The 24388-nt window shown below is 40.3% G+C and overlaps 1 protein-coding gene and 1 long non-coding RNA gene across 3 annotated transcripts in view; one reads left to right on the top strand and one right to left on the bottom strand.

The window, feature by feature from the left end:
- The window catches only part of ATP9B (ATPase phospholipid transporting 9B (putative)), a 295408-nt gene that overhangs the window by 177289 nt on the left and 93731 nt on the right, over window positions 1-24388 (top strand). For both annotated transcript variants that reach the window (XM_050768237.1, XM_050768236.1), the window contains exon 12: window positions 1760-1920. In XM_050768237.1, coding sequence (XP_050624194.1) covers window positions 1760-1920 — 161 coding nt within the window. The remainder of the gene's footprint in view (window positions 1-1759; window positions 1921-24388) is intronic.
- On the bottom strand, window positions 1957-23315 carry LOC126941526 (uncharacterized). The gene is made up of 3 exons (XR_007721337.1): window positions 22995-23315; window positions 20382-20638; window positions 1957-2184 (listed from the first exon to the last, which is right to left on the bottom strand). It is a non-coding gene; the product is annotated as an uncharacterized LOC126941526 (long non-coding RNA).

Genomic DNA, 24388 nt, shown 5'->3' with positions numbered 1-24388 from the left:
TTGATAATTGCAGGTTCTAAAGATCTCATGAGAGTTTGTGGAAAGTATTAATCAAAACCAGATATAAACTAGATATATGAGTTGTGGGAAAAGGCTAGCTTTCTACTGGGTGAAGTTACAGATTTTTCAAAAGGCTCTACAGAATAAACCAAGTTATTTATTAGCTCTGTAATTCTCAAACTTTTTATTTTTTTAATCAGGTTTTTTGCAATCATGTTTTCTTCATGTACTCCTTTTCAAAAGTTATTCCAGATTCAGGAGAAATTGAGGTGGCAGATAGATAACCAACCTGATAGGATTTAGTCTTCTGTTAATGTCACATAGATCAGAAATAAGTAGGTAAGTTAAGTACATGCTGTTCCCCAACCTAGTGGTGCTGAAGGCAGTGGCCTCTCACCCTGGTACCTCTGCCCCGGGGGTACCACCACTTACAGATGAAGAAAACGAGGTTTAACAAAGAATTTAAGGTTGTTCCTCAAGTCACACATTTAGTAAACAGAGAAAGTGGATTCCAATCCAAGTGTGTAATAAGAGCAGTAGCAGCACACCTGGGGAGCGTACTGCCCAGCAGGAACTGTGGCCACTGTGCCTTGAGCTCCCTCTTTGCATCCCCTGGGGGCTGTAAGGAAAACATCCCACATTCCCTATTTTACAGATAAGAAAACCAAAGCCCAGCTTGCCCAAGGTTATGCCGCTAAGTGGCAGAGTCAGCATCTAAATTAGCCTAAATCCAGAGTCCCGAGGAATCCTAGTTACTGTGCTGTGTCACTCCCTCCCTTCCTGCAGCGTGGAGTTCCCTCTCATCCCCCAACCCCACTCACTGGACTGCCTTGTGGTCTTTCAGGACTGAAAGCAAGCAAAGAGAAACAGTTCACAGCGATTGCTAGAGCTCGAAATTGAAGCTACATGCTTCAAAAGAGCTGTATTCTCTTAACTTGTGCAGTGAGAGCTTTTTGGGTTGCTAGTTCTCACTGTTTCCAAGATCCTATACAGAATGCAGCCAAAAAAATGAACTGATTCTTATTGACATAATTTTCCCTCACATTTTGCTCAGCTGGTAAACGATCCATAGAATGGACTTGTGTGTAGTGTACCTGACTGGGAGAACATACAATATATGATTTGTGCAAATTAAAAAGGTTTTATTTTAAGCTAACTATCTATTGCTTTTTTTTTTTTTTTTTTTTGCTGTAAGACAAGTTCTTTCAAAGAGACTGTTGGTAGATCGGAAAGACATACATACGGTCCTGTTCTTGGGAACTCTCCATCTAGAGTAGAATCCTCATGGGAGATGTGCAGAGGCGCCCACACAGATAACAGAGGCATGGCCATGGCGTGGCACGTGCAAGGAAGACACGCCCGTGCCCTCAGAACTCTCTGTTCCCGGGCCGCACCCTGAGCAAGCTTCCAGTGCCCTTCTCTAGGCTTGCGTTTCACTTTGCCTGAGCCGGTGACCAATGCGCCACCCGTCCACAGGCCATGTCTGAGTTCACTGCGGCTGTGTGCTCTGGCCTCGTGTTTTGTCAGTAGACCCTTTCTGGAAATGCTCTGGGAATCATGACTCATTTCTAGAAATTCTGCCTGAATCTGTTAAAGGTTTTTCAGGAGAAAAGTTAGTAACATTTTCATATTTCATTATAATAAAGGCTAATACCAAAAAATCTTAAAGTTTTTTTTGTCATCATTACCACGCATTCTGATTGATAATATTAGGGACATTGTGGTTAGCTTGTTCATGTATTATGTGTTTTTCTTTCAGGTTGGTTTGTTGGACCTTGAACTCAATCGGCTGACGAAAGCACTATTTTTGGCTTTAGTTGCTCTTTCTGTTGTCATGGTAACCTTACAAGGATTTGTGGGTCCATGGTACCGCAATCTTTTTCGGTTTCTTCTCCTCTTTTCTTACATCATTCCCATAAGGTAAGTTTAAAAATGAAAATAAAACAAATGTCTGGTTTCATTGAGTATGATTTTATTGAAATTTAACTTTCTCAGTGTGAAAGAAATTATCCAAACAAAGCTAGAGAAGTAAGAGCCAGGAGTTCTGAGGAATCTGGAGGAATTCTTCAGTGAAAATGTTGTTGGGGAGACGTCGTCAGTGCCGGTAGAATGATCTAGAGGTGTCATACTTTCCTGATAGTGAATGTGTTGACGGTATCCTCTTCAACAATCAGAAGATATTTCCTGATGAAACATAAACCAGAATTGCACAAAATTAGTTTTGTTTTAAATTTCCAGTGCCCTTTGATCTGTGTGGAATCATTGGCATTTTAAAGTTCTATTTAATATATCTAATATCTGTCAAGTTAGATAAAATATTAAGGCTGTGTTTTTAATATGGACTATCATTTCAAAATGTTAACCTATGTTATAACTACAGATTGGGATATAAGTAGTTAATATTAGATGCCTATTTAATGTAAAGACTAATATTTTCCCATATGAACATAAATCCATTTTAAAGTATTTTCAAAAATATTTTAAGAAAGATATTCTTAATATGTATGATTTAAAGTTTTCATAGGCATGAACAACTGAAACCTAATGGTGGGTAAAGTACGAGTCTGGAACATCTGCCTTTTGTAACAGAGAATGGACTAAACCAGTTAGAATGCTGAGGCTCAAGGATGTAGCCACTTTGAAGAGAAAGATATCTCTGTTTCTAACCCAGCTTTCTCCAAAATTTGCTCTGAAAGGTGATGTCACTTCCACGTAGTTACGTCCTAAAGTCAGAGCTATAATCTCTTCTTGGGAGGTGTACACACTGCACTGCCCTCACAGACAAGCGCTGGGAATGAATCCAGCTGCTCTCACCCAGTCTGTTCGAGAGGTAGGAAATCAGCCTCCTTTCTGCCCGTCACAGCACAGATTCCTGTGGACGCTCCCTTCCACAGTGTTGCTGGTTCATGGTGGCCAGGCCGGTGCAAAGAGCGCACGCAGCAAATAGCAACTTCTTGTTGCAGCTGTGTGACTTGCTGCTGACATGGACTTTCTGCACTCCATAAAGCTGACTGCAGAGATGGCTGTTCCAACCTGACTTGTGGATTGAACCAAATAAGGCCCAGCTTCCCCACTCTCCTCTCCCACCACACTGCAGCTATCCCCACGTGCCAGCTGCTTCCCACCCTAGCTGTGTCCTCCGCTTCGGTGCTCCTCTACCTCGTCATTCCGTGGCTAGGCTTGTCTTGTCACTTGGCTTTTACCCTAAATACTCTTCCTCAGAGAGGCTGCCTTTGTCTGCTCAGTACAGACCAAGAAACAGCCAGCCACTTGCTATCACAGCAGCCTATTGAAATCTGTGTAGATCTCTATGACATTCATCTTGTTTGTTGCCCGTTTCTTTCTTCTCACTAAGCCCTGTGAGAATAGAGGCCTTGTGTGGCCCGTTTGTTGTCGTGTCCTAGTTAGGGCCTAAAACGGAGCACGCTTGGGATGTGGTAGGGCCTCCATAAGTATTTGTTGAATGGACCCATTACAAAGGCCCCGTCCTGCTCAGAGGACCCAAGCACAGATCATCACAGTTCTTGTGCCAGCACGTATTGAGTGCCACAAGTGGACTCTGTTCGTCTTTGTCCTCAAAATACCCAGCCCCCCACTGGCTAAGTGGCAATTAACAAAGTATAACCAGAAAGTAACCTGCCTTTTTTATCTGTCTGTCATGCCAGAATTTACTTATTCGGATGTGATGGTCCTTCAGGTAGTTCTCATTTGTTGTTCAGCCTAAATACTCACCTTGATCCCAGGCCATTCACACATTGCGTCTTCTCTCCACCAGCTTCCTCCGTTTGATGCCACCCACTCCCCAAGAGTCTCCTTTGTCTCCAGACACATGAACGAACCCTGGTATCCATTTTTATATTGTCACGTGAGAAGATAGGTTAGCCATCAAGTGAAGGAGGAAATAAGACATTTCTCCTGCTTTTCTTAGTTTCTGCCGGTTGGAATGCCTGTCTCAGGCAAAGCAGGCTGCAGTGACTGGCCCAGATGGAGGAGCTGCTTCTCCTAGAGCTGCAGGGAACACCTCCTGACACTGTGGCCTTGTCACTCGAAGACCTTCTGACTAATGGGAGTCGAGTCTCTGGTTCTCAGGAGCTCCACGTAAGGCACGTAGTGAGGTATATGTACATGTTTGTGCCAGCTCGAGAACCTGGCTCAAGGCTGGCATATTTTTCTCCTGTGGAGAAAATGTATTCCAACTCCCAAAATACGTTGATAGACACTTCTGCGGCATCTGCCTTTTGGGTTATATTAGGTTATGCGTTCATTTTTATCAGAGCTTCATAACACAGAACATGTTTGGGATTCTTCCCCTGCAAGTTGCTTCCAGAGCCTCATAGCATGTTGTTTTCATTACCATTTGCTTTGTGGATTGGTATGTGGTTGTTTTATAAATATTCCATGTATGCTTTAAAAATGTGTATTTTTACATGAATCATTCTATATCCATTAGATTGATCTTCTTTAATGTATGCACTTTACTGTTTTTTAAAAAAAAAAAAAAACTCCTTAACTTTTTAGTTACTGAGAGTGTGCAAATCTCTCACCATAATAATGAACTTGTCCATTTTCCCATGCCATTTTGTGAATTCTAGCTTTTATATTGTGAGGCTATGTTATTAGTTGCTTACAGGTTTAGAAGAGCTCTTATTCTGGTGAATGAAAATCTCTTATAAACAGCATTAGCTAGGTGGTAGTGATGTTGTCTTAAATCCCATGCTACTGTCTTTACACTTACTGTGATTAACACTTTATTTGCATTAATTTATGCCACCTTATTTTTGCTGTTTGTTTTACTTCTATATTTTTCTTTTCTTTCTTGCAACCTTTGGAGTTTTTTCAATTCCATTTTTTCTATTAACTTGAAATGATACCCTATATTTCTATTATTGTGCTTTCCCTAGAAGTTTTACATATTTAATATGTAATATTTAGTAAAGTTTAAAGTTAAGCTTTATCTTTACTCTCCTCTCAATCAATGCTAAGACCCTAAAATATTTTAAGTCAGCTTATCTCCCCTCTCCCATCCACTTACATGCTTTACTAGTCAACATTTGCTTTCATCTTGTCATCCTGTTTGGTTTGTACTCCGTGTTTACACTAGACCTCCAGGCCACAGCCTTGGCATTACTGCAGTAGTAAAAGGGTGTTTCTAGCGAATCATCCTACATATTCTTGATCGGTCTTTTCTCAAAGAGGATAAGGGCTTTTAGCAGGGTAAATTTCATTTACAGAAGAATAACCTTAATGATTATGTCTGAAGTAAGACTTGGAAAATACAGTGCGTATTATTCACGTTCAATCCCATCGCTTTTTATTTTGGCCAGGTGAGGTGGCTCACGCCTGTAATCCCTAGCACTTTGGGAGGCCAAAGCAGGTGGATCACCTGAGGTCAGGAGTTTGGGACCAGCCTGGCCATCATGGTGGAATCCCATCTCTACTAAAAATACAAAAATTAGTGGGGTGTGGTGGCACACACTTGTAATCCCACCTACTTCAGAGGCTGAGGCAGGAGAATCGCTTGAACCCAGGAAGTGGAGGTTGCAGTGAGCCAAGACTACGCCACTGCTCTCCAGTCTGGGCAGGCAAAAGAGCAAAACTCTGTCTCAAAGAAAGAAAGAGACAATACAAGGTAGCAAGGTAAGTGTTGTGGTCAGTAAATAGTCAAAGCTGATGCACTGGCCCCTGCTGACACAGAACAAATGGGCAGGCCATCCAGTGCCCTTGGCCTCTTCTTAATCGGAGGGGACAGGTGAAAGCATATAAATGAAACAGTTACATAGTAGTAAAACACTATGTAGTAAAGTCAACCTGGGCACTGGAACAGAGAGAACCTTGCAGGCCTTCAGAGCAATGTGGGCCTTCCCTGGCCGGGTGCTCATTAAGCAGCGGCCCGCATGGTGAGGCCACCGTGGAAGACCTGGGGAAAATGTCTTGGCAGAGAAAGCACATTGTCCCAGCACAGCAGAGACGGCCGGTGGCTGGCACACGTGCACTCCAGCTCAGCCTCCGCAGCCTCCAGCACAGGGCACCTGCTCCCGTGTCTGTCGAGCAAACACATCTTTTTCTAGGAATTCCTTGTTTTTTGCTCTCTTTAATTTGATTTTTCTTAATGTCAGTTGATTTCTTTCAGTTCTAGAATGTCACATGATGTTCCTTTCAAGACTGCTTCTCTTTCACTGCGTAAAAGGCCTAATGAGAGCTTTGCTTCCTTTTGTATCCAGGGTACCTCTGTCTTTAACTGACAGAAACTATTGAACAGTATTGGGACTTTTATTATGTTTTAGTGAAATATTTTATTTATATGGACTATCTCCAGTTATTTCTTTCTTTAGTAAAATAATATAGAAAGATTTGACCTTTTTCCTGTATCTGGTTAGCAAGAAAAATTAATTATAGTTATGAAAATTAGTTTATGTAATAAGCATTTTTTAACTAAAACTAATTTTTGTTTTCATACCTTCGTAATTATATGTATTTATAGTAAAACAAAATAGAAAATAGGGCAGGCGAATAGCTTGAGTCCAGGAGTTAGAGACCAGCATGGGCAATATGGTGAAACCTGGTCTCTCCAAAACAAACAAACAAACAAACAAAAAATTAGCCAAGCACGGTGGCATGCGCCTGTAGTCCTAGCTAGTTGGGAGGCTGAGGCAGGAGGATCGCATCAGCCCCAGAGGTGGAGGCTGCAGTGAGCTGAGATCACGCCACTGTACTCCAGCCTGGGCAGCAGAGCAAGAGCCTGTCTCGAAAGAAAGAAAAAACTAATAATAAGAGAAGACGGTAAGTATGATCTGTAATCCTGCTGTCTCTACTCAAATTCTGTCAAAACATTTCCAGTGTATTTATACAGACTTACAAATACGACTATGCATATTTATATCTACAAAAAATACCCACACCCCAGATTAAGTCTGTGTATCCTCCTCTAGTGTCTGCTTAGAAAATGAGGATGATAGCAGGCTTTCTGCAGGTCTCTCTTGCTCTGGTTTTTCAGTCAACAGTTTGATGTTTAGCATGTTCGGTCATGCTTGGAGAGGCTTTCGGGGCAGAACTGTCACTTCCCCTCTGTTTGGCTTCAGAACATGTCACACCACTTCAACACAAGGCTCTGCCGTGTTTCTCTCACTCAGGATGCAGTGACACAGGGTGCACGCGGGGTGAGATCCGCTGATGTCAAAAGCACAGGACACTGATTCGGGGCGTTAAAGTTCACATTTGATTAAAGCCAAGTTTGTTTTCCTTTTGCAAAGTTGACGTAAAATACGAATAATGACATGTTCTAGTATTTGCTAAATATGCTTTTGAATTGAATAAAAGGTAAGACTTCTAAAATATGTTTTGGTTTTGCACGGTATGCAAATCTGAAAAGTAAAGTGCTTTTTTCTTTTTTTTCTTTTTGAGATCGAGTCTCGCTCTGTTGCCCAGGCTGGAGTGCGGTGGCGCCACCTTGGCTCACTGCAATTGCCGCCTCCCGGGTTCACGCCATTCTCCTGCCTCAGCCTCCCAAGTAGCTGGGACTACAGGCGCCCGCCACCATGCCCGGCTAATTTTTTGTATTTTTAGTAGAGATGGGGTTTCACCATATTAGCCAGGATTGTCTTTATCTCCTGACCTTGTGATCTGCCCACCTCGGCTTCCCAAGTAAAGTGCTTTTTTTCTCTGTTGTCCTAACACTCTTAAAGGGCTTTTCAAATTTAAGAGAGTTAAGCTGTTTTATAAAAATTCCTCTTATATGAAGTAAAATATTTTGAGTTACTTGATATAATTTACATTGTAAATTTCAAAGGAAAATATTATAGTATTTAACTTTTACTTTTGTAATTCTAAAATTCGTACATGTTCCCTAAATCCTGTGCATCTCTCATAAGAAAAGGAAAATTGATTATCAGAATTCTGTATTCATTTAAAGTTCTCTGAGGTCAGGGACTTGCAGTTACTTCCCTCTTTAATTATTACCTCTTTCGTCCATATGCTTTGAAATGCTATATACCAGTGTAGTTGATAATGCAAAAACTGTCTACCAGTGTGGGTCAGTGTTTTTACTCCCACATGAGGCATATGTGGGTGTTACAGGCAGAATGTTGTTTGACAAAGTGATAAAGGTGTTCCTTCTGCAAACACCGAGGAACCTCTTGTCAATACAGCGGCTTTGTCCTTCCGAGAACGTCGAGGAACCTCTTGTCAATACAGCGGCTTTGTCCTTCTGAGAACACCGAGGAACCTCTTGTCAATACAGCGACTTTGTTGAAAGCACTGAAGGTGCAGGGTGTGTGTGGCTTGGGAGACACAGTTTCTTATTTACCAGGGGTCTGGCATCCGACCCAGTGAGCGTGGGGATGCTTGCCCGTGAGCTTCCAGAGCAGATGTACTGGGGACCCCCAGAGCTCTGTGCAGTCGGCACACCCCCGGAAGACCAAAAGTGTCAGGCAGCACAGGCACAGCAGTCATTGCTCCTGGATTTAGGAAAGAACTTTTCTGAAGGAAAACTTTTAGGAGCTTTATCAGGTTGCTTTTCGGTTAGGTACCCTTTCTGTGACATTTTACAGGTTTTTGCTAATTTACCAAACAGCTTTAGTAAGACCTCATTTTCCAGGTAGAATGCTTGGTGAAAAGAGTGTTTTCAACTTCTTTTGACCTAGATGTGATATTCAGGTATTGATGATTTGGAAAATTTGGAGCCTATCCAGATTGCATAAAATGCTAATATTGGGAGATTCATTGTTTGGAAAGCATTCACCAAGGGTGTGTCCAGGTGGCGTTTTGCTCTTTGAAGAGATAGATTAGAGGCAGGTATTAGTCCGTTCTCATGCTGCTGTGAAGATACTACACTAGACTGGGTAATTGATAAACAAAGGAGATTGAATTGACTCACAGTTCTGCATGGCTGGGGAGGCCTCAGGAAACTTGCAATCATGGTGGAAGGGGAAGTAGGCACCTTCGCAAGGCAGCAGGAGAAAGTGTGAGCATGTGAAGGAGGAACCATCATACACTCACCAAACCATCAGAGGAACTGTCACACGTTCATCAAACCATCAGACCTCATGAGAACTCATTATCACAACACGGCAGCAGGAGGTGTGAGCATGTGAAGGAGGAACCATCACACACTCATCAAACCATCAGAGGAACTATCCCACACTCATCAAACCATCAGATCTCAGAAGAACTCATTATCATGACAAGGCAGCAGGAGAAGGTGTGAGCATGTGAAGGAGGAACCATCCCACACTCATCAAACCATCAGACCTCACGAGAACTCATTCATTATCACGAGAACAGCATAGAGGAAACCGCCCCCATGATCCAATCACCTGTCTCCCTCTACACATGAGGATTACAATTCAAGATGAGATTTGGGTGGGGACACAGAGCCAGACCCTCTCAGGAGCTGACTAAAGGATGTACTCTGCAGAAACCAGGAATAGAGAGGGGCTATCCAAGAAGGATCTGTGTTGGAGTCTGTTTTCTAATAGTGTGGACTCTCAGGGTATACACAGGAGACCCATCATGTTTTATCAGCAGAAACTACCAGCTTGACCTAAAGGAACAGAGACAGGATGAGATGAGAGAAGTCTGTTGGACTCCCAAAATCTTATAGGCAGGGAACAGCTTGATAGAGCTACTGGCTGCCAGCACTTGCTCCCTTTCAGAAAGAGGAAGAATGACCCCAGGGTCAGAATTGACATGGGCAGTGCAGAGGTCACGGAGCTGTCAGCCTAAGGGGCACTGAGACGCAGTTATTCTGTTATTCTCAGCTCTTGAAACCTGACAGAGTTTGCCTTGCTGAATTTCAGACTTGCTTGGGATCAGTGATCTTACATTCCTTCCAGTTTCTCCCATTTGGAATGGAAATATCTATCTATCCTTGTGCCACCACTGTATTTTGGGAGCAGATAGCTTGTTTTCTAGTTTCACAGGTCCACAGGTGGAGAGGAATTTAGGTCCCAGGATGGACCATGGCCAGTGTCTCACACATACCTAATTTAGATGGTTTAAATGATGAGATTTGGGACATTTGAGCAGATGCGGTTTGGATGAGATTTTGGACTTAATGTTGATGCTATAGTAGGCTGAGACATTTGGGATATTGGGATGGGGTAAATGTATTGGGACTGATGTAAATTTGGGGAATGCTAGAGGGTGGACTCCCGTGCATGCAGTGATGGTCCCCAAAACATGTGCCCACATGAAATCTGTGAATGGAACCTTACTTGAGAAAAGAGTCTTTGCAGATATGATTAAGATAATGATCTCTAAACGAGACCATCCTGAATTAGAGTAGGCCCTAATTGCAGTGAATGTCCTTGTAATCAAAGGAGTAGGAATATATCAAGGAGAAGGTGAGGTGAAGACAGTGGCAGAAACTGGAATGATTCCGCTACAAGCCAGGGCATGCCAAGGACTGTGAGCAGACCCAGAGCTGGAGAGAGGCAGAACAGCCCACCTCCACCCTCCCCACCCCGCCCCACCCCCGACCAGTGTCCCGGAGGGAACAGCTCTGCCCACACCTTCCAGATGGTGAGAAAATAGAATTCTGTTGCTGTAAGACATCTAGTGATGGCATCTTTAAGAAACCAGCACACCACATAGAGTCATTTTTTACAAAATGCTTCATCCCCTGCTCTTGGCAAGGTAGCGTCAGGAAGGGTGAGATGCTACAGCGTCCCATGGCTACTGTTTGGCTTGTAAGAAACAGTTCAGTTTCCTGATATTCAGGAGTGTTTCCTTTCTGCCTGTTGTTCCTTGAGTGTTGTGGGAGGATGTCTCCTTGTCCTGCTAAGTGTCCTGCTAAGCTCTCACTTTTTAATAGGCAGCTCAGCCTTCTGCATGCTGAACAGTTAGTTGAATGTGTAATGGTTCTTCATTTACTCAACATCCAAGTATATGCTTTTGGGAAGGTATTGCGATGGGCCATTCAGCTTAGTACACGCCCCGTGCCGCTGTGTGTGAGCGTGCAGGGATGAATGGCGCGCACCCTCGGGGCCCTGCAGCTCAGTCCTCAGCGTCTTCATCTGGACACCCTGTTCCCCTCCCTCCCTCTCCTTTCCCTGCTCTTTCTCTCCATAGAAGTAAAAATTATCTAAAACTTTAAATTACTTCCTCCTCCTCTCCCCACAACCTAGCCCTCAACAAAAGCCAAAAACCTGTCCCTAAATGTTCAAGGTTGTTTAGAGGTTTTTTTTTTTTTTTAATAATATATTTTTCTTTAGGAAAAAAATATTTTTCTATAATTTATCTTTATGTTAAGTTTTTAGTTACTGAGCATGGCTAACTCATGAACTCTCATCACTAGTTTTATATAAAGTTGAAATAAAACAAAGTTTTATTTTATATATACAAACCTTATTGCCTCTAATTGTGGAAATAGTGCTGGGGAACAGAGAAGTCATTTGATAGAAAAAGGGCATAGTTCAGAAGTAATTTTGGCTAAAGAGCCCCTTTTTCCGGTTTGCTTATTTGAACTCAGAAAATTCAGAAAAATGAAGAGGTTTCTAAGACTGTTTGGGGAAACAATTTGAAAAATTTCTACGATGAAGCATGTATTCCAGATTTTAAGGTCAGTGGAGATGCTGTGACAGGAAAACTGGTTAATACTGCTTTACTAATACCACAGTCCATCCCCTTTACGTGGCACATATGCCAGGGGTTCCATATATGAACCCTGAGGGTCCAGCGTGGCTGCAAAAACCATCTAGCACTTAGCACCATTATCTTCACGCAGTTTCAGAGTTAAGGTGCCATACACGTTTAAGATGTTTCCTTTTATACTTTTTCTGTATAAATCTCTTATTAGTTATAGCATGAATTATGTGCCAGTTTTTATATTGGCTTAGAAGATACATTTTTGCACAATTCATTTCATTTCTTTTGAAATAATCACTGTCTTGGCTTTAAAAAATTATAGTTAACAAATTTGTTTTAATCTATCAAAAAAGTTACTACTTTTCGTTGCACGGGCTGCTTCAGCAGCCTTTGAGCATTGTTTTGTTTTGAAATGTGTGGGCTTTAAAGTTTTCATTTCATTTTTAATAGAGAATTATATCTATTTATGAGATACAATATAATGTTTTGGTGTATGTATACATTATGGAATGCTGCTTTTATTGTTAATTTCTTGCTTTTCCTAAAGGTTTGTCACTTAAAAATTGCATATATAAATATATGCAGTCATCTCTTGGTACCCATGGGGGATTGGTTCCAGCAGCCTCCATGGATACCAGAACCCATGCATACCCAAGTCCCCCGGTGAGCCCTGCAAAACCTATCCGTAGGACAGGTGGACCATCTGTATCTGCGGGGGTCGCCTCCCAGGAATACTGTGTTTTGATGCATGTTTGGTTGCAGACGCAGAGCCCTCAGATACGGAGGGTTGACTTGAGTTACTAAAAAGAGTCCGTATCTGAGTGGACTTGCACAGTTCAAGCCTGTGTTGTTTGAGAGTCAGTTGTGAGTTAGTTTTTCCTGTTTTGTTAGTTTCTATAATTGAAATCATACTGGATGTTTTCTTTTTGTCTTATTCCTTTTGTGTAACATGGCTGCATGCAGGAGGTTGTGTTGTCCTCTTCTCGTTTCTTGCAGCTTGTCATTCTCTTGCATGAGCACATTCCAGTGTATCTAGTGTATCCAGTATATCCGCTGTTTCGGGGTTTGGGTTGCTTCCAGTTTTTTTACAGTGGGCAGCAGTGCTGCTATTAACATTCCATGAATGTGTATTCCACACATTGGCACCCTGGTATAAGGTATCTAGGAGAGGCACTACTTGGCTATATCATTTGCCAAATTTACCAGATAATGTTTTAACTGTTCTTCAAAGTGGTTGTACCAGTTTGCCATTCCAACATGAATGTCAAGAGTAGTTCACATTCTCAGCAACACTTAGTATAAGTGAGTTTCTCACTGCAGTTTTAATGATCGTTTCCCAGCTTGATAGTGAGACTAAACAATTATGCCCATATATATTGGCTATTTAGATTTTCTCTTTTGTGAACTTTCTAAGTCTTTTGTCTGGTGTTCTGAGCAGCTTGCAGTTATCTATTTTAGATGCCAAGGCTTTCTCGGCTTATGTTTTGCTGATATCTTTCTCAATCTGTAGTTTGACTTTTTACCCACCCATTGGTGAAATTATGAAAAAACAGTTGTTGATTTTACATGCCAAATATATGAAGTTTTTTTTTATTATCACTTTTTATGTTGTTTAAAAAACCCTTCCCTACTCCAAGGAGATGAAGCTCTCCTTTTACATTATCTTCTAGAAGCTTAACTGTTTTTCCTTTGACCACTATAAGTGTTTTTTGTTTTTTTAAATATATATGGTGTGAAGTACAGTTTTTAAATACCATATTTTTGCAAACCAATTGTCTCAGCACCAGTTATAGAAAAGACTTTTCCCAGTGATCTAGTGCCCCGTCTGCCATGTACCAAGCATTTGTATACACATGGGCCTGTTTGGGTTACCTGTTCTGTTCCCTTGGACTGTTTTTGTATTCCCACCAAATAACAAACTGTGTGTGTTAATAGACTTTTATAATGGTTTGACATTTGATAGAACAATTCTGTCCTCATATGCAGGTTTGTTATATAGGCAAACTTGTGTCATGGGGGTTTGTTGTATAGATTATTTCATCACCCAGGTGTTAAGCCTAGTACTCATTAGTTATTTTTGCTGATCCTCTCCCTCCTCCCACCCTCCACCCTCTGATAGGCCCCAGTGTGCATTTTTCTCCTCTGTGTGTTCTCACATTTAGTGTGTTCTCACCATTTAGCTCCTAGTTATAAGTGAGCACATGTGGTATTTGGTTTTTTGTTTCTGCATTAGTTTGCTAAGGATAATGGCCTCTAGCTCCATCCATGTTCCTGCAAAGGACATGAGCTCATTCTTTTTTATGGCTGTATAGTATTCCATGATGTAGATGTACCACATTTTCTTTATCCATTCTATCATTGATGGGCATTTAGGTTATTCCATGTTGGTCAGGCTGGTCTCGAACTCTTGACCTCGTGATCCACCCGCCTCGGCCTCCCAAAGTTCTGGGATTACAAGCGTGAGCCACCGCGCCCAGCCCAATGTTGAGCTTTTTTTCATATGATTGTTGGCCACGTGTTTGTCTTCTTTTGAAAAGTGTCTGTTCGTCCTTTGCCTACTTTTTAGTGGGGTTGTTAGTTTTTTTCTTGTAAATTTGTTTAAGTCCCTTTTAGATGCTGGATATTAAACCTTTGTCAGATGTGTAGTTTGCAAAAAAAATTTTCTCCCACTCTGTAGGTTGTCTGTTTACTCTGCTGATAAGTTTCTTTTGATGTGCAGAGATTCTTTAGTTTATTGAGATCTCATTTGTCAATTTTTGCTTTCGTTGCAGTTGCTTTTGGTGTCTTTGTCACGAAATCTTCACCCGTGCCTGTGTCCTGAATGTCACTACCTAGGTTGTCATCCAGGAGTTTTATAGTTTGGGGTTTTGCATTTAAGTCTTTAATTCATCTTAAGTTCATTTTTGTATATGATGTAAAGAAAGGGTCCAGTTTCTCTCTCCTGCAAATGGCCCGCCAGTTATCTCAGCACCATTTATTGAATAGGAAGTCCTTTTCTCATATCTTGTTTTTGTCAGGTTTGTGGAAGATCAGATGGTTGTAAGTGTGCAGTCTTATTTCTGGGTTCTCTATTCTGTTCCATTCATCCTTGTGTTCTTTAAGAGTGTTTTGGCTCTTCTCGGCCATGAATATGGTGTATCTCCCAGTATTATTTAAGTCTTCTCTAAAATAAGTCTTCTCAAATTTTGTTAGAGCAGTTCTTAGATACTTGAGATTTTTTAAATGATACTGTAAATATCATTCTTAAAAGAACCATTTCCTCTCTCTTTGCTGATGTAAAGAAATAAACTTAATTTTTATAAAATTATTGACTATCAATTTTGGTAAAAATCCCTATTTTAGTTATTAATTCAGGTGTATTGATTTTTTTCTATATATAATCATATCATCAGTAAATAATGACAGCTTTTTTTTTGTTCCAGTTCTTTGCACCATTTATTTCTTTTCCTTGTTTCTGCAGCAAAGATCTTCAGTATGTTGCTAAAGAAAAGTGATTACAATAAACATTCTTCTTTTGTTCCCATCCTCAAAGGCAAAACTTTCAACAGTGTCATTTAAGTATGCTATAAGTTTGTTTATAGAAGCCTTTTAATACATTGACATTTTTCTGTTCCTATTTTGCTAAAAGTTGTTTTAAATCATGAAAATATTCTAGGAAATATTTTTCTAAATCTATTGAAGATTTTTCATCTTCAAATTTTTCTTCTTTAATGTATTAACATGGCAAATTATATTGATTGACTTTCTAGTGTCATACCAACCTTGTATTTCTAGGGGCAAAACCCCAACATGATCATGGTATATTACTATTTTGTTTATTATTAAATTCCATTTGCTTATATTTTCTGTGAGATTTTTACATTGATTTACAGGAGTGAAATTGACTTGTAATTTTTATTTTTCATACCATTCTTGTGGAGTTTGGTATCTGGATTATGCTAGTCTCATAAAAACATTTTTTTCTCATTTTCTTTCTCTAAAATAATTTATCTAAAATTGGAATTGTTTATTTCTTGAACATTTACATAAGAAGTCCATGTGGGCCTCAGCTTTTGACTGTGGAAACATTTTTGACACATTTGATTTAGTTATGGGACTATTTAGGTATGGAACTATTCAAGGTTTTAATTTCTTGAGTCAGTTTTGCAAAGTTACAGTTTTCAATTCATAATCAGGTATTTAAATTTTCAGTTTTATTTACAACAGTTTGTTCATATTTTCCTGTTATCCCTGACATATATAGGATCTGTGATATCAACCTTTTTAATTATTCATACTTGTTATTTCTGCCCTTTCCGCTTTCTTTTTTTTCCTGACTACTCTTCCAATAGGTTTGCCAACTTTCATTTCTTATGGAAATACCTACTCTTGTCTTTACGGATTCTTTGTGCTGTGTATTATTTTTCTATTTCATTAGTGTTTTCTCACTTGTCTGTTTCCTCCTTGATTAGTGTTCACCTTCTCCCCCCTTTGTGAATATATGTATTGGAGGCTATAAATTTTTCTGTAAGTACTAATTTGGTTGCGTTTCAGAAGTTTTCATATGTAGTATTTTTGTATTATAGTTTCATTTGTAGTATTTTGTTATTGTTAAGTACAGAATATTTTAATTTCGACTGTGATTTCATCTTTGACCCATGCTTATTACAAGCTTATTTCTTATCTTAATTTATAAGCATAGTTGAGAAATTTCTAATACATCTTTGTTCATAGTTTGATTGTATTTTTCTCAGAGGACATACCTTTTTAACTTCAGATCTGTGAAATGTGTTGAGACTTGTTGTAGGGTCCAAAATTTAGTTCATTTTTATAAACATTCTTTGTGTGCTTCAAAACAACTTGGATTCCAAATTGTTGGTCATATGATTTCGTCTGCGTGATAGGTCAAGATTCTTAATCTTGTTTTTTAGTTTCTGTCTACCACTAGGGTCTTTCTCTTTCATAAAAGTTGCTGAAATGTGTCAAAATCTCTCATCAGTATTGTGAATTTGTCTATTTTTCCTTGGAATTCTGTTTATTTTTAGTATTTTATGTTTTGTGGCTTTGATATTGGATGCATACAAATTTAAATTGTTATCTATTCCTAGTGAATTAAGCAGTTTCTCATTATAAAGTGACTTTCTTTATCTCTACTAAAGCTTTTTGCATTAAATTCTACTTTGTTTTGTGTTAATGTAGCAATGCCAGCTGTCTTTAATTTCTTTAGCATATCTTTTTCCATCTTTTTACTTTCAGCTTCTCTGTATGTTTATTTTTATGTGTCTCTTGTAATTAGCATACATCTTGTATTAGCATGCCATCTTGTAATTAGTTTAATTTTTATCTAACTTTGATAATTTTTGACTAGAGTATTTAGTGCATATGCAATTATTATAATACTGTTTATATTTTTAGTTTAAATCTGCTATTTTATTTTGTGCTTTTAATATTACTTACCTGTTCAATATTTTTCTCCTTTCTTGCCATTTTATTATTTTTTTTGTAATGCAACTTTTTTCTCCAGCAGTTTAGAATTTATGTAAGTGGTTTCTGTTCTTTTAGTAGTTACTCTAGAAGTTAAAAACCTTCTTAACTTATCAGAGTTAAAAGTCAGTTCCCTTGAGCATTTAACTTAATTTGCTCCCTTCTGGACTTACACCATTTTTGTCACTTATTTTAATTCTAGTTGTTCTTAAACCCCAAAGAAAATCCTAGTTATTCTTAAACCTAACAATATCACTGATGTTGTTTATACATTCTCTATCATTTTGTTTTATCCACATTTCAGTTTGTAATGTGTTCTTGCATCTTAGACCTTCTATGTAGAATAATTTTCCTTCTGTCAGAAATGTGTTCACTTTTGTGCTTTTGGTGCTGGTCTGTTGGGAACTCTCAATTCTCGCTTGGTCATCCTTCTTGGAAAATAGTTTCATTGGGTATAGAATTCTAGGTGTCACCTTTTTTGGCTTCTGTAACTGCTTTTAAGACTTTACTTCTTTGGGTCCATCCATCTCTTCCAGCTGCTTTTCCATCCTCTCCTCATTGGTGGCATTGTCTGCTCTACCGTACATAACGTGTTGAGGTACAATGTTTCTTTTTAAACAGTGCTTAGGATTTGTTGGGCTTCTTGACTCCGTAGATTCTTTTATACATTCTAGAAAGTTCGCCATCATCTCTTCAGATGCTGCCCCATCCCCACCTGTCACGTCCCACTCTGGGACGTGGGGTCAGGGCTTGGTCGATGTCCTCACTGTGTCCCCGCCTGTCGCGTCCTGCGCGGGACGTGAGGTCAGGGCTTGGTCGCTGTCCTCGCCGCGCCTTTGTTTCCGCTGCTCTTGCTGCTGCACTTGCCACTTTTTTTGCTTCCACACTTCATTTTGTATCGTCCTCACTGACCTGTCTAACAAGTTACTCATTTTTTTGACTGTGTGTAATCAGCTGTTAAACTAATGAATTTCTTAATTTTAATTATTGATATTTCTTAGTTCTAAAAATTCTGGTTGGTTTCTTTATCACATTATTTTATTTTTAAAGTTGCCTATTCCACGCAAACATTCTGAAATTTTTTTATGTATCCATTTGTTTTATAATCTGTATCAGTATTGGATACCTTTGTCAATCTTTTTATGTTGTATCTTGGTCTTCTGGCTCTTGCTTGTGGCGTCTTGTTTTGCTCTGTGTTGTATGGTAGTGTTTGTTGTTATGGTAGGTGTTTTTGGTAATCGTATTTGAAAAACTAATTATAGGACTTATTTGGGAACAGAGATGGAGGTTCATTTCTTAAGACATACACACTTGCTTCTGCCTTGGAGCATCTTCATTCAAGATTTCAAGTCACTGGAAATGTGTTCAGGAAACGGGAACCTGACTTCAGCTCCAGAAGCAGGCTCACTGACCTGCACCTGCTGGCCCTGCCTTCCCTGAGGCGCATCCTTGCCTTTGTAGTTTTACTGAGGTTAGTGTTACCGTTGGATAGAAAACTAAGCTTTTCTGACCTTGAAAAGCTCCTGCTTATCCTCCCTGCGGCCTTTAACCGGCTCCCTTTTGCCTGGTTAGCTTTGTTATTAGTACTTAACACAATCACAACCTGCTTGGTTTTGGGGGATTTGCCTTTTATCTTTGCCATTCCTTTATTCTTAGCCTTTTGGAGACATTTGGTTTTAAGGTGTAGCTCTTAAATTGCATAAATCGGTATTTATTTTATTTATTTTTAAGCTGAAAGTGCTAGCCTTTAATAGGAATATTTCTTCCTTTCACAATCCTGGCATAGGTGTTCAGCCTTGCTTCTGCATTCTTGTGTGTTCATTTATATTTATATGCACACATTCATGTATTCTATGTGGCAGCTGTGTGTGTGTGTGTGTGTGTGTGTGTGTGTACTGTGTATATATTCGTACTGCTATATAGAATATATTTTACTTTAAAATTTTTAAATTATTTGAAAATTGCAAAACTCTCTTAAAATTTGCCACTGCTTGACTTTATCAAATACATATTTAAACCTTGATTTCAAATATCAAAGTCGAGAACCAAACAATAACATGTGACCCCTCTTAAATATCGTGAGGAGTTTAATCTTCATTTACTCTTTTTTCCTCCTTTGTACTTCCTAGTATTTGATCATTTAATCTGTATCTACAAAGCCTAATTTTATAGTTATTTTCTTTTAATATGGAAATCCTATTTTCAACAAGCAACGGTGGCCTTCCTTTCAGGTTGGTACCCATGTTTGCTTAACAACATGGAGTCATTAATCTCAGTGCTCACCTTTCCCCCATTCCTGAGTTTCCGATTTTGATTCATTCTCAGCCAACCAGAATACTTTTCAAACAGTGTCCTTGGGCTTGCCTGGGGAATGAAACCCCATTTGTCCCCAGAGTTTAGGCCCAGGCCCCTCTGTGTATTTCACAGTGACTTCCCACATGAAAGTCGGAAGAGTCCTGAGTGTGAGGGAAGCCCTGAGGCACTCTGTTTCCCAGTTGCCACAAGACCTGGTCCTAGGGGCTACTGTCAGTCTGAGCAGGAGGCTGGGAGTTGGCTGTGCTGAAGACCGGCCCCTGTGAGCTGCACGTGCAGCTGGGAATGTCTTTTGCTTGCCACTTGCCTCTGGTCTTTCTTTGATTCAACTCATCTTCAAAGCTGGTACTCAGTTCACTCTTCCTAGAACACCACTTTATTGCAAATCTTCAGTCCTCCCACACCCACTCAGAAACATTACAATGGGATTTAGAATTTTGCTTACACCAATTTAAATGACTTTCTGTAATACTTTGCTGTATTTTCTGTGTCTTAGGACCCAAGACTACTTTTGTTTATCCTTACATCTTATGCAATGGATGCAGATCAAATAGCATGCTTCCATGTTTAGGGTGTATCTCTGCCTTTGTTCCAGCAACGCAACATATGTGAGCTATGTGTCTGTGCATGCCTGATGCACTGTATGCACACATGTATGATGTGCCTGATGCACCGTATGCACACATGTATGATGTGCCTGGTGCACATCTGCACTCCGAAGCCTTCCCTCAGTGCTGCACAGATACGCTCCCCTCCCTGAGCTCCCGCCACTGAACGCAGCACAGATACGCTCCCCTCCCTGAGCTCCCGCCACTGAACGCAGCACAGATACGCTCCCCTCCCTGAGCTCCCGCCACTGAACGCAGCACAGATACGCTCCCCTCCCTGAGCTCCCGCCACTGAACGCAGCACAGATACGCTCCTTGCTCCTCTCCCTGAGCTCTCCACTGTAGCTCAGGCTCTTCCTTTGCCGTAAACCCTCTAACTCTTCAGACCAGTGATCATTTCCTCTCATCGATTACCTGCTCCACTGTAACTCTCCGTCACCTCCTTTTATGTATCCTTCCTAATCCACACAATGACCATGGCACTCGACAGATGGTGTTACTGAGGCTCAGAAAGATCACGTCTGTTATTGGTCTAAGACGGTTTGAAAATTAGGAATCAATTCAGGTAAAACACAGTTGCCTGCTTCCTCCCGGTGGAGCGCTGAAGGCCAGTGGCTGTGGAACTTAGGAGGTTGGACTGGCAGGGGTTCTTGGTGACCTGGCTGCAGGCGCTGGAAGGAAAAGGGAACTGGATTACTCCTGGTGTCTGGCTGCAGCGGCAGGTGGCCGTGCCAGTCGTTACGATGGAGAAACTTTCCACGCTGAGGAAGAGTACATGTGCGTGTTTTACTTTGTTTGGCATGTAAGGGAGGAAGTGGGATTGTTAACACCCGTTGTATATCTATTCGTTTCAGGGTGTTTGTGATGAATCTAAGACACAGGAAATAGAACATGTATCAGTCGGAAGCCCAGAGAGAGGTGTAAACTAGGCCTAGACATCTTGAGTCTTGTGTCCACCATGGATCGCACTGGCTGGATTCACCCAGGGAGAATGTTTGGGTGCCAGCCCCTGCCTCCCTTATGTGTCATGAAAAAATTAAAGATTTCACAGTGACAAATGTTGGGGAAAATTCAGATCAAATGGCCTCTGTGTCCTTTCAGCTTTATGATTTATAGGAAAAGATTTTAATTTCTTTCGATAAAAATTCTGATGTAAATGACTTCTGTTTCATTTTGCTCAGATTACAATCCAAAAATAAGTCTGGCAGAGGAACGCATGTGAATTATTTCAGGTAGATTCATTCCCTGAGGGGAATCTTGGGCGATTCTCAGACAAGTTGTGGGACTGGGTTCACCTGGTGGTGATAAATGCTGCAGGTTTAATTAAAACAAATTGGAGCTTAAATATAGCAAACATCGTGGTGCCTAAATAAGATGGCATGGTATATTTTAGGAAAATGCACTTCAAATTTGTTCAGAGTCCAAGTTACCTCCTCAGACACTTTTGTAGCTGTGGAGCGGAAGGAACTGTTTGGATCACAGGGAACTGTCATTAAGAGAGCTGACATTCCGAGATTTACGAATGCTTTCTTCCTGTAGCGTGAAACAGGTTCGTTATCTTCCTACTCCTAACATTGCTGAACACAGTATTTGTTTAAGATCATTTATTTCATTTTTCATATTGCATAAAAATCATGATTGCCTTTTGTTTCAGGTAACTGTCTGAAGTGACAGATACCTTTTCCACTTACCTGGAATAGGTCTCTTGGTAACAATTTCACAGTTGCTAAATTAGCAACAAAATGAGCTTAAAATATAGCTGGTATTTATTACTTTATAATCCATTTCTATAATTCTTCTCAAAATACTAGGTTTAATATATATTGAGGGGGTGACAAATTATGTTACAGTATAGTACTTTATAGCCGAGTAGGTTTTAAAATTCTATAAAATTAGAACATTACTAAAAATTACATAGAATTCAGCAGTGATAGTTATACTCTGCCAACTTAGTGTTTGAAATCTCAGCATCGTGGAGATTTTTAACGTTAAAGAACAGATTGCTGTATTAACAATCAAAATATATGTGAATCACATGCATATAAGCTGTCTACTCTGTGTGTAGTATTAAATGCTCCCTATGTGTTATTATATACTCCTTATGTGGTATTAAATACCCCATGTGGTAGTATATGTGCCCTCTGTGGTAGTATATGCATCCTATTAGTATGACGTACTCCCTATGTGGTATTAGGTGCATCCTGTGTGGTGTTATATGCAACCTGTGTGGTATTTATATATATGTGCTCTATGTGGTATTACATATTCCCTGTGTGGTATTAGATGCGTCCTGTGTGGTGTTGTATGCAGCCTGTGTGGTATTTATATATATGTGCTGTATGTGGTATTACATATTCCCTGTGTGGTGTTGTATGCAGCCTGTGTGGTATTTATATATATGTGCTGTATGTGGTATTACATATTCCCTGTGTGGTGTTGTATGCAGCCTGTGTGGTATTTATATATATGTGCTGTATGTGGTATTACATATTCCCTGTGTGGTGTTGTATGCAGCCTGTGTGGTATTTATATATATGTGCTGTATGTGGTGTTACATATTCCCTGTGTGGTGTTGTATGCAGCCTGTGTGGTATTTATATATATGTGCTGTATGTGGTATTACATATTCCCTGTGTGGTGTTGTATGCAGCCTGTGTGGTATTATATGTGCTGTATGTGGCATTACATATTCCCTGTGTGGTATTAGATGCGTCCTGTGTGGTGTTGTATGCAGCCTGTGTGGTATTTATATATATGTGCTGTATGTGGTATTACATATTCCCTGTGTGGTGTTGTATGCAGCCTGTGTGGTATTTATATATATGTGCTGTATGTGGTATTACATATTCCCTGTGTGGTATTAGATGCGTCCTGTGTGGTGTTGTATGCAGCCTGTGTGGTATTATATGTGCTGTATGTGGTATTACATACTCTCTATGTATTGTCTCGGTTGAAGTCGGGTATAGTTTGCTCAGTGATGTTTCGCTAGTAAGCTGTCAGCTTGCGTTCTGCAGTAGTTCTACTTACTTTTTTCATCCTGAAGATGATCTCTCACCTTTTCATGAGTAGCTCCTGCTTCATATAATCTTCCAAGAGCACTTGTATTCAACTTACCATATTTCAGTGCTAATTATTATATTCCGTGAAATAATTTAACATTCCGTGATGCAACAGCTCCGCGTAAGTTTGTAACCGTGGAAATGGTTTCAGGAGCCAGAGGCCCCTCGTGACTGAGGAGCGGCGCCCAGAAGGGCCATCCTGGTCCTTTGGCTTCCACCGCATGAGCCCCGTGGCAACTGTGAGCTCTTCAGAAATCCGAGCTAACAGCAGAAACCCATTTGCATTAGAGTAGCTAAGGCAGGCTGACACTCTTCAAAACAGCGTGACACAAATCTGAAGGAACACAGCACACAGATAGAAAGCCACGTTTTCCAAAGTGCAGATATCCGAGCCAAAGAATCAGAGCCATGAAAAGCTTAGTAGGAAGTCCGATCCCCCTTTCAAGCCTTTTTCTCTTCTGTACGGGAAGGCAGTCATTTCTTGGCCACCTTGCCCCTTGCCTGCCTCCTTCCCTCCTAAGTCTTGCTAACATTTTAGCTAAGTGGCCCATGACTTCCACTTTCTTTTTCTGATTCACAGAGAATCTTTCTCCAAAGCCCAAATCAAAGAGGAGTTCATGTAAATGTGTGTTTTCTTTTCCTTCTTCAAGCCTCCCACTCACCCTAAACTCATGGGGAGCAGCCCTGCTATTTAGTAACCATTTGCAGGAATGTCCTTAGCATTTCCTCAGCCTTTTCTGCCTGTCAAACACTCCTCTCAACATTTAACAGGCAGCAGTTCACATACTCTTCAGCACAGCTGATAAAGAAAGGTTTTGTCTCTAGCCCATTTGTTAGTAGGAGGCACTGGAGGCAAACAGGTGGGTAATTTGCAGGCGTCAGCATGGCCAGCCAGCCCTCCTTGCCAGGGAGCTGCAGCCCTCCTGCAACAAGAGGCCAAGTGGGTGCTGTGTCCTGCCTTGAGTGTCATCTTGCAGGGGAGCTTTGGGTCATCTTCACTTAGTGCTTGTGTCTTTGATTAGTTTGGATTTTAGATAGCGAAAGATGGTGAGGTGCTGGTTTAAAAAGCTGTGTAATTGTCAAAGGCTTACTTTCTGACTAGTACATAGAATTTTTAAGATGTAAACTCCATGGTCAGATAAGTCAAAGTATGATTATTTAATGTTCTTTAACTTACATACAGACTTCCTTCATTGACTGTGATTCCTAAAGACTGTTTTATGAGTTTGTACTTATTAATAGTTGAACTATGTGAATTGCCATTTTGCTGGGTCAAAATTGTTTGAATTTGAATAGCAGTTTCACTCTGTGGTGTAAGTACATCCTGTCTGCTTTCTTGACAGGATTAAATTAGACTTATGT

Source organism: Macaca thibetana, chromosome 18 (genome assembly GCF_024542745.1).
Source record: "Macaca thibetana thibetana isolate TM-01 chromosome 18, ASM2454274v1, whole genome shotgun sequence".
Lineage (NCBI taxonomy): Eukaryota > Metazoa > Chordata > Mammalia > Primates > Cercopithecidae > Macaca > Macaca thibetana.
The sequence above is the reverse complement of the archived record's forward strand: the minus strand, read 5'-3'. Positions and strand labels throughout refer to the sequence as shown.